This window comes from Loxodonta africana, chromosome 7 (genome assembly GCF_030014295.1).
Source record: "Loxodonta africana isolate mLoxAfr1 chromosome 7, mLoxAfr1.hap2, whole genome shotgun sequence".
NCBI classification, from domain to species: Eukaryota; Metazoa; Chordata; class Mammalia; order Proboscidea; family Elephantidae; genus Loxodonta; species Loxodonta africana.
In genome coordinates this window covers 77829540-77837130 of record NC_087348.1, presented here as the reverse complement: position 1 = coordinate 77837130, position 7591 = coordinate 77829540, and the positions used below count along the sequence as shown (strand labels likewise).

Below are 7591 nucleotides of genomic sequence, written 5' to 3'. Positions count from 1 at the left end.
CTGGGTTCACTCCATTGCCTCAAGATCCCTCTCCCTTAACCCCACTACAAAGGTAGCGTGGAGCAGAAAGTGAGTATGCATGGATGTGATCAGATTTGGCTTACCAAATATGGTAACAAAGTGGAAAATGCATCATTTTTTAAAGGAGCAGGCAAGAATGAGCTATTGCTTTAGCCTCTCAGCTGTTCTCCTTGAATCCAGGCATACGCTGTTCATCGCTCTCTTATTCTCACATTCTTATACATTACAGTAATCTTTCTACATGGCTTAACTGACAGTGTCACTCCCCTGGTGCAAAATTTTCAGTGGCTCTTCTTAATCCATATAATAAATTCCAAACTCCTTACCACAGCATGTGAGGCCATTTTAACTCCGTAATGTGTGGGAATTATTGACCACATCATTGGTCCTAATTTATCTGGTGTCCAGTCTGTCTTTTTCTGATCCTAATGATGATTTTATTTTTTAATTGAGTTGTTGTCTGTTTCTTGCAACATTTCCCTGATCGCATTCAATTCATTTTTCATTTATCCCAGCCACTCAGCCAATTCCATTTCCAGGCTGATTTCACCATTTCCCTGTGAAAATTACAAGTTCAAGATTACCAAGATAAAAAGAAGAGAGAAGCCCTTTAATAATCAATTTAAAACTAAAAACTAATTTCTAAAGGGAGATCCAATAGTCTCAAAGAGGCTCCTGAATATCTTGATGTAACCATTGTTGGTGCTCTTGGTCCTCTTTTACTCTATCTTCACTACGATTTTGTAAGAATTTCTGTTTGAATTCTCTTATGCATTAAAGATTTAGCCCTTAGATGAAGGCAGGACAATCCAGGTAAAGCATAGGTTTGGACTTTGGTGTCTGACAGATGTAGCTTTGATTCTGGATTTGTCATTTAATTGTTGTGTATATTTGGCCAAGTTCCTTTATTTCCCTGAGCCCAATTTACCACCTGTAAGTATAAAAAGTATAAAAATAGATAAAACCACACCATAACATATGTGGAGCTTCTGACACATACTTGGTCTTCATGTCATTTCAAGTTACATATACTTGGTAACATGTTCTACATGTTAGCTTACTTTCACATCCCAGTTTCTAAACCAGGCATGAAAAATTCATAAAGACCAGAAAAAAATCATTAGGTGCATTTGTTATTCAGCATTTCAATTATATGTTTTAAAGTTTTGATAAATTCATGTGTACGTGTTGTTTAGTGAAATCATAACATTTGGGCATGTTTCTAAAATTTTAGCTATTCTCAGGAATATCACTGTCTTTCAAAATGTGTCTTTGTGTGGCCCTTTCAGGGACTGAATAGTTCATGTTTCTGACTTTGTAAGGCTTTTCTATACATGTTCATGTGCAAATATTGAAAAATAAACTCCAGAAGCTGATCCAGATCCATCTGAGAGTTTAGGTTCTGGCCATTCTTTGTCCTTATTTAAAAAAAAAAAAAAAAAAAGCCCTTCCTCTTCCAACGGAGCCTGTGACTTTTTCTCTCTCCTTCGTGTTGAGACAAAACCTGAACAACAAATCCAGAATCTGACACTTCCAATCAAGACTATCTCAGTGCTGAGCAATTATGCCTGTACCCATGGCTGGTGAAAATGGGACAAAACTAAGTGAGTTTATCCTCATGAGCTTCTCTTCTCTACCTACTGAAATAAAGTCATTACTCTTCATGACATTTCTGATCATTTACCTCATCACTCTGGTGGGAAACAGCCTCATCATTTTGGTAACCTTGGCTGATTCTATGTTGCACAGTCCCATGTATTTCTTCCTTAGGAACCTGTCCTTCTTGGAGATTGGCTTCAACCTAGTCATTGTACCCAAGATGCTGGGAACCTTGCTTGCCCAGGACACAACTATTTCCTTCCTTGGTTGTGCTATTCAGATGTACTTCTTCTTTTTGGGGGTGGCTGAATGCTTCCTCCTGGCCACCATGGCATATGACCGCTATGTAGCCATCTGCAACCCCCTGCACTCCCCAGTCATCATGAACCAAAGGACCTGTGCCAAACTGGCTGCAGCCTCCTGGTTTGCAGGCTTTCCAGTAGCTACTGTGCAGACCACCTGGCTCTTCAGCTTTCCATTCTGTGGCACCAACAAGGTCAACCACTTCTTCTGTGACAGCCCACCTGTGCTGAGGCTGGTCTGTGCAAACACAGCAATGTTTGAGATATATGCCATTATTGGAACTATTCTGGTGGTCATGACACCCTGCATGCTGATCCTATGTTCCTACACTCGCATTGCTGCTGCCATCCTCAAGATTCCATTAGGAAAAGGAAAGCGGAAAGCATTCTCTACGTGTTCTTCCCACCTCCTTGTTGTCTTCCTTTTCTATGTATCTTCAAGCCTCACCTACTTTCTACCTAAATCGAATAATTCTCCTGAAAGCAAGAAGCTGCTGTCATTGTCTTACACTGTTGTGACTCCCATGTTGAACCCCATCATCTACAGCCTGAGAAATAACGAGGTGAAAAATGCCCTCTGCAGGACCTTCCACAAGGTGATCGGCCTCAGAAACTGCATTCTATAGACACAAAGAGGTAAGACTAGAGTCTACTGAATGAGGAACAATCTGCTTCATGTTTGGGATTCCTCTCTACCTCTTTTCATGTCTCTATTGGGAGGACATCTGGATGATGAAGTGACTATTGGAAAGCATGGCTGAGAGAAAAGAGCACAGAGGTAGTTCAGATCTATCACTACCATTTGCCAAACTCCTCTGCCTGTCCATTGAATATTTTCATTCTTTTTCTTATTCAGGCAATTGATATTTTGACACTTTAGTAGCCAAGCCATTCTAGTATTTTCATTGCTAATGTAACACATACTGTATAAACTATGAAACTGCTTGTAATGTGAACTTGGGGACACACAAAAGGAAAGACATCAGTATACATCAGAAGTCATTTTGGCACTTTATCTTACTTTGGACAAGCCTGACTTCATTCAGCAAACAGACAAACTAGCAATCCCTTCTACTACAGAATTCGTTTTGTTCTTTGATTTTATTTCTCATATCCCTAAGGCAATGCTGGCTCCTAAGCTTATTAATACTTAGTATGGATGGAGGAAAATGGATCATTAATGCCCAGAAAAGGTGTATGTCAGGGTTGTATCCTCTCACCATACTTATTTAATCTGTATGATGGAAAATAATCTGAGTATCTGGACTATATGAAGAAGAATATGGCATCAAGATTAGAGGAAGACTCATTAATAATCTGTGATATACAGATGGCACAGCCTTGCTTGCTGAAAGCAAAGAGGACTTGAAGCACTTACTGACGAAGATCAAAGGCTACAGCCTTCAGTATGGATTACATCTCAACATAAAGAAAAGAAAAATCCTCACAACTGGACCAATAAGCAATATAATGATAAATGGAGAAAATATTGAAGGTGTCAAAGATTTCATTTAGGTCCACAACCAGCTTGGAATCACAATCAACACCCATGGAAGCAGCAGTCAAGAAATCACACAAGGTATTACACTGGGCGAATCTGCTGCAAAGGACCTCTTTAAAGTGTTAAAAAGGAAAGATCTCACTTTTAGGACTAAGGTGCACCTGGGCCAATCCATGGTATATTCAATCACCTCATATGCATACGAAAGCTGGATAACAAATAAGGAAGACTAAGGAAGAATTGATGGCTTTGAATTATAATGTTGGCAAAGAATACTGATTCTACCATGGACTACCAGAAGAAGGAACAAATCTGTCTCAGAAGAAGCACAGCCACAATGCTCCTTAGAAGCAAAAATGGCAAGACTTTGTCTCACATACTTTGGAATTGTTATCAGGAGGGACCCGTTCCTGGAGAAGGGCATCATGCTTGGTTACCTAGAGGGGGAGCAAAAAAGAGGAGAACTCTCAGTGAGATGGACTGACACAATGGCAGCAAAAAAGGGTTCAAACACAGCAACAATTGTGAAGAAGCACAGGACAGGACTGAATTACCCAGTAGAACTGCTCCATGGTGTTTTCTTGGCTGTAATCTTTATGGAAGCATATCTCCAGATCTTTCTTTCACAGTGCCACTAGGTGAGTCTGAAACACCAACTGTTATGGATTAAATTGTGTTCCTGAAAAAAACCTCTATTCCTATGGTTGGAGCCCTAGTGGCAGAGTGGTTAAGAGCTTGGCTGCTAACCAAAAGTTTGGCAGCTCGAATCCACTGTCGCTCCTTGGAAACTCTATGGGGCAGTTCTACTTCATCCTGTAGGTTCATTATGAGTTGGAATCAACTCCATAGGAAAGTTTTTTGTTTTGTTTTGTTTTGTTTTAATGCCTGTGATTATAATCCTATTTGGGAATGGACTGTCTTTGTTATGTTAATGAGACAGGGTTAGTGCAGTGAGATATAAAAGAGATTAAACAAGCAAGCAAGAGAAGCAGAGATAGGGGAAGAGAGATGCCAAGCCACACGAAGACTGCCCAGGACCAGAAGCTCATAAGAAACAAGGACCTTCCTTCAGAGCCAACAGAGACAGAAAGCCTTCCCTTAGAGATGGCACCCTCACTTTGGACTTCTAGCCTCCCAAACTGTGAGAAAATGAATTTGTTTGTTAAAGCCATCCACTTGTGGTATTTCTGTTATAGCAGCACCAGTTAACTAAGACACCAACCTTTAGGTTAGTTGACAAGTGCAAACCATTTGCACCCACCACCTAGGGACTTTTTCATTAGTTATCAGAGAATTGCAAATCAAGCCCACAATGAAATACCACTTCACACCATCTAGTATGGTTATTTTCAGAAAAACAGAAACAAGTGTTGGAGAAGATGTGGAAAAATTGGAATTCTCATCCATGGCTGTCAGGGATATAAAACAGTGCAAACGATGTGAAAAAAATAGTTTGGAGGTTCCTCCAAAAATTAAACATAGATTTATCATATGACCCAGCATTTTCACCACTAGGTATAAAGCCAAAAAAAATTTCAAACAGGGACTCAAATAGATACTGTACAGCAATGTTCACTGCAGCATTATTTACAATAGCCTAAAGGTGGAAACAACACAAAAGTCCATCAATACATGAACGGATAAACAAAGTATCATACATACATACAATGGAATAAGATTCAGCCATGAGAAAGGAGTTCTGATACATGCTACCATATGGATGGGACTTGAAAACATGCTAAGTGAAATAAGTCAGACTCAAAAGGAAAAATACTACATGATTTCACTTATATGAAATACCTAAAACAGGAAATTCATAGAAAGAAAAGTTTATCAGTGATTACCAGAGAATGGAAGGAGGAGTTATTGCTTAAGGGGCATAGTGGGTTTCTAACTGGGGATTTTTTCTTTTTTTGGAAATGGGTAGTGGTGATAGTTCCACAGCATAGCAAAAGTGATTCATGTCACTGAATTGTACATTCAAGACTGGCTGAAACAGCAAATCCTGTGTGAAACATAGTTGACCACACACACACACACAAATCCTAAACCTATTTTTGATACTACTAGTAGTATCAGTGCTCTGAAGGAATTGGTGAAAAACAAGGCTCCAGGAATTGATGGAAAATCAGTTGAGATGTTTCAACAAACAGATGCAGAGCTGGAGGTGCTCACTCGTCTATGCCAAGAAATATGGAAGACAGCTAGCTTCCTGGCCAACTGACTGGAAGAGAATCATATCTATGCCTATTCCCAAGAAAGGTGATCCAACCAAATGTGGAAATTATAGAGCAATATCATTAATCTCACACACAAGCAAAATTTTGCTGAGGATCATTCAAAAACGGCTGCAGCAGTGTATCGACAGGGAACTGCCAGAAACTCAGGCCGGTTTCAGGAGGGGATGTGGAACCAGGGATATCATTGTTGATGTCAGATGGATCCTACTGAAAGCAGAGAATACCAGAAGGATGTTTACCTGTGTTTTATTGACTATGCAAAGGCATTCGACTGTGTGGATCATAACAAACTATGGATAACACTGCAAAGAATGGGAATTCCAGAACACTTAATTGTGCTCATGAGGAACCTTTACATAGATCAAGAGGCAGTTGTTCAGACAGAACAAGGGGATACTGATTGGTTTAAAGTCAGGAAAGGTGAGTGTCAGGGTTGTATTCTTTCACCATACCTATTTAATCTGTATGCTGAAACAAATAGTCCTAGAAGCTGGACTATATGAAGAAGAAGGGGACATCAGGATTGGAGGAAGACTCATTAACAACCTGAGTTATGCAGATGACACAACCTTGCTTGCTGAAAGTGAAGAGGACTTGAAGCAGTTACTAATGAAGATCAATGACCACAGCCTTCAGTATGGATTGCACCTCAACATAAAGAAAACAAAAATCCTCACAACTGGACCAATGAGTAACATGATGATAAACAGAGAAAAGATTGAAGTTGTCAAGGATTTCATTTTACTTGGATCCACAATCAACAGCCATGGAAGCAGCAGTCAAGAATTCGAAAGACGCACTGCATTTGGGTAAATCTGCTGCAAAGGACCTTTTCAAAGTGTTGAAGGGCAAAGACGTCACCCTGAAGACTAAGGTGCACCTGACCCAAGCCGTGGTATTTTCGATTACATCATATGCTTGTGAAAGCTGGAAAATGAATAAGGAAGACTGAAGAAGAGATGACGCCTTTGAATTGTGGTGTTGGCGAAGAATATTGAATATACCATGGACTGCCAAAAGAACAAACAAATCTGTCTTGGAAGAAGTGCAGCCAGGATGCTCCTTAGAGGCAAGGATGGCGAGACCGCGTCTTATATACTTTGGACATGTTGTCAGGAGGGGTCAGTCCCTGGAGAAGGACATCATGCTTGGCAGACTACAGCGTTAGCGGAAAAGAGGAAGATCCTCAACAAGGTGGATTGACACAGTGGCTACAACAATGAGCTCAAGCGTAACAACGATTGTAAGGATGGCTCAGGACCGGGCAGTGTTTCCTTCTCTTGTGCATAGGGTCGCTATGAGTCAGAACCGACTCGAGGGCACCTAACAACAACAACAGTAGTCAGCACCCACACTGGTTCAAAAATTAACACAATTTGCAGGAATATGCTACTATAGACGATTTGATCTGCACTTCCACTAAGCAAAACAGATAAAGCTTGCAATTGATGTTTATTTTTCCCCCCTTTGAGATTACTTTTCAGTAACATACATCCCTACACAGACATCTGAAACTTCTTGCCACACTTTCATCTTGTAAAATGAATTCTATTTTAAGCACTCTATGTCTATGCTTAAATGACAGTACCTTGATGAAAGAGGAAAAAATATTGTGTTGCATTTTTCTTCTTGTTTCCTGAAACCGTAATGGGTGTAATATATGAAATATATTTTTACCAATGTCCAGGTCATGTTTACCTTCTGGAATTCTTAATGTGTGGCTTGTGATACTTAATCGAGATATTAACTTCGTTGAAGGTGGTTGATTTAATACAAGTTTGAGGTTCATTAAAATTGTGTTTGTCTTTCTGCTGGCTGTAGATGCTTCGTATTTTCTTTGGGCATCATTAGATGTCTCAGTACAACTTTAACACTATACAAATTTTGCTATTTTCCATTTTGGCGTGCTGCGTGCACTCACCATCCAA

At 39.9% G+C, this 7591-nt stretch overlaps 1 protein-coding gene across 1 annotated transcript; it reads left to right on the top strand.

Moving 5' to 3' along the window:
- The first annotated feature begins 1474 nt into the window (after positions 1 to 1474).
- LOC100657929 (olfactory receptor 10A5) lies at positions 1475 to 3102 on the top strand. The gene has a single exon (XM_023550620.2). It carries the CDS (start codon positions 1586 to 1588, stop codon positions 2546 to 2548), a length of 963 nt encoding a protein of 320 aa, XP_023406388.2. The 5' UTR covers positions 1475 to 1585; the 3' UTR covers positions 2549 to 3102.
- Positions 3103 to 7591: the final 4489 nt, after the last annotated feature.

What these genes read in the sequence shown, in the direction of transcription:
- LOC100657929 (XM_023550620.2), top strand. Translation starts at nt 1,586, where the DNA reads ATGCCTGTACCCATGGCTGGTGAAAATGGGACAAAACTAAGTGAGTTT.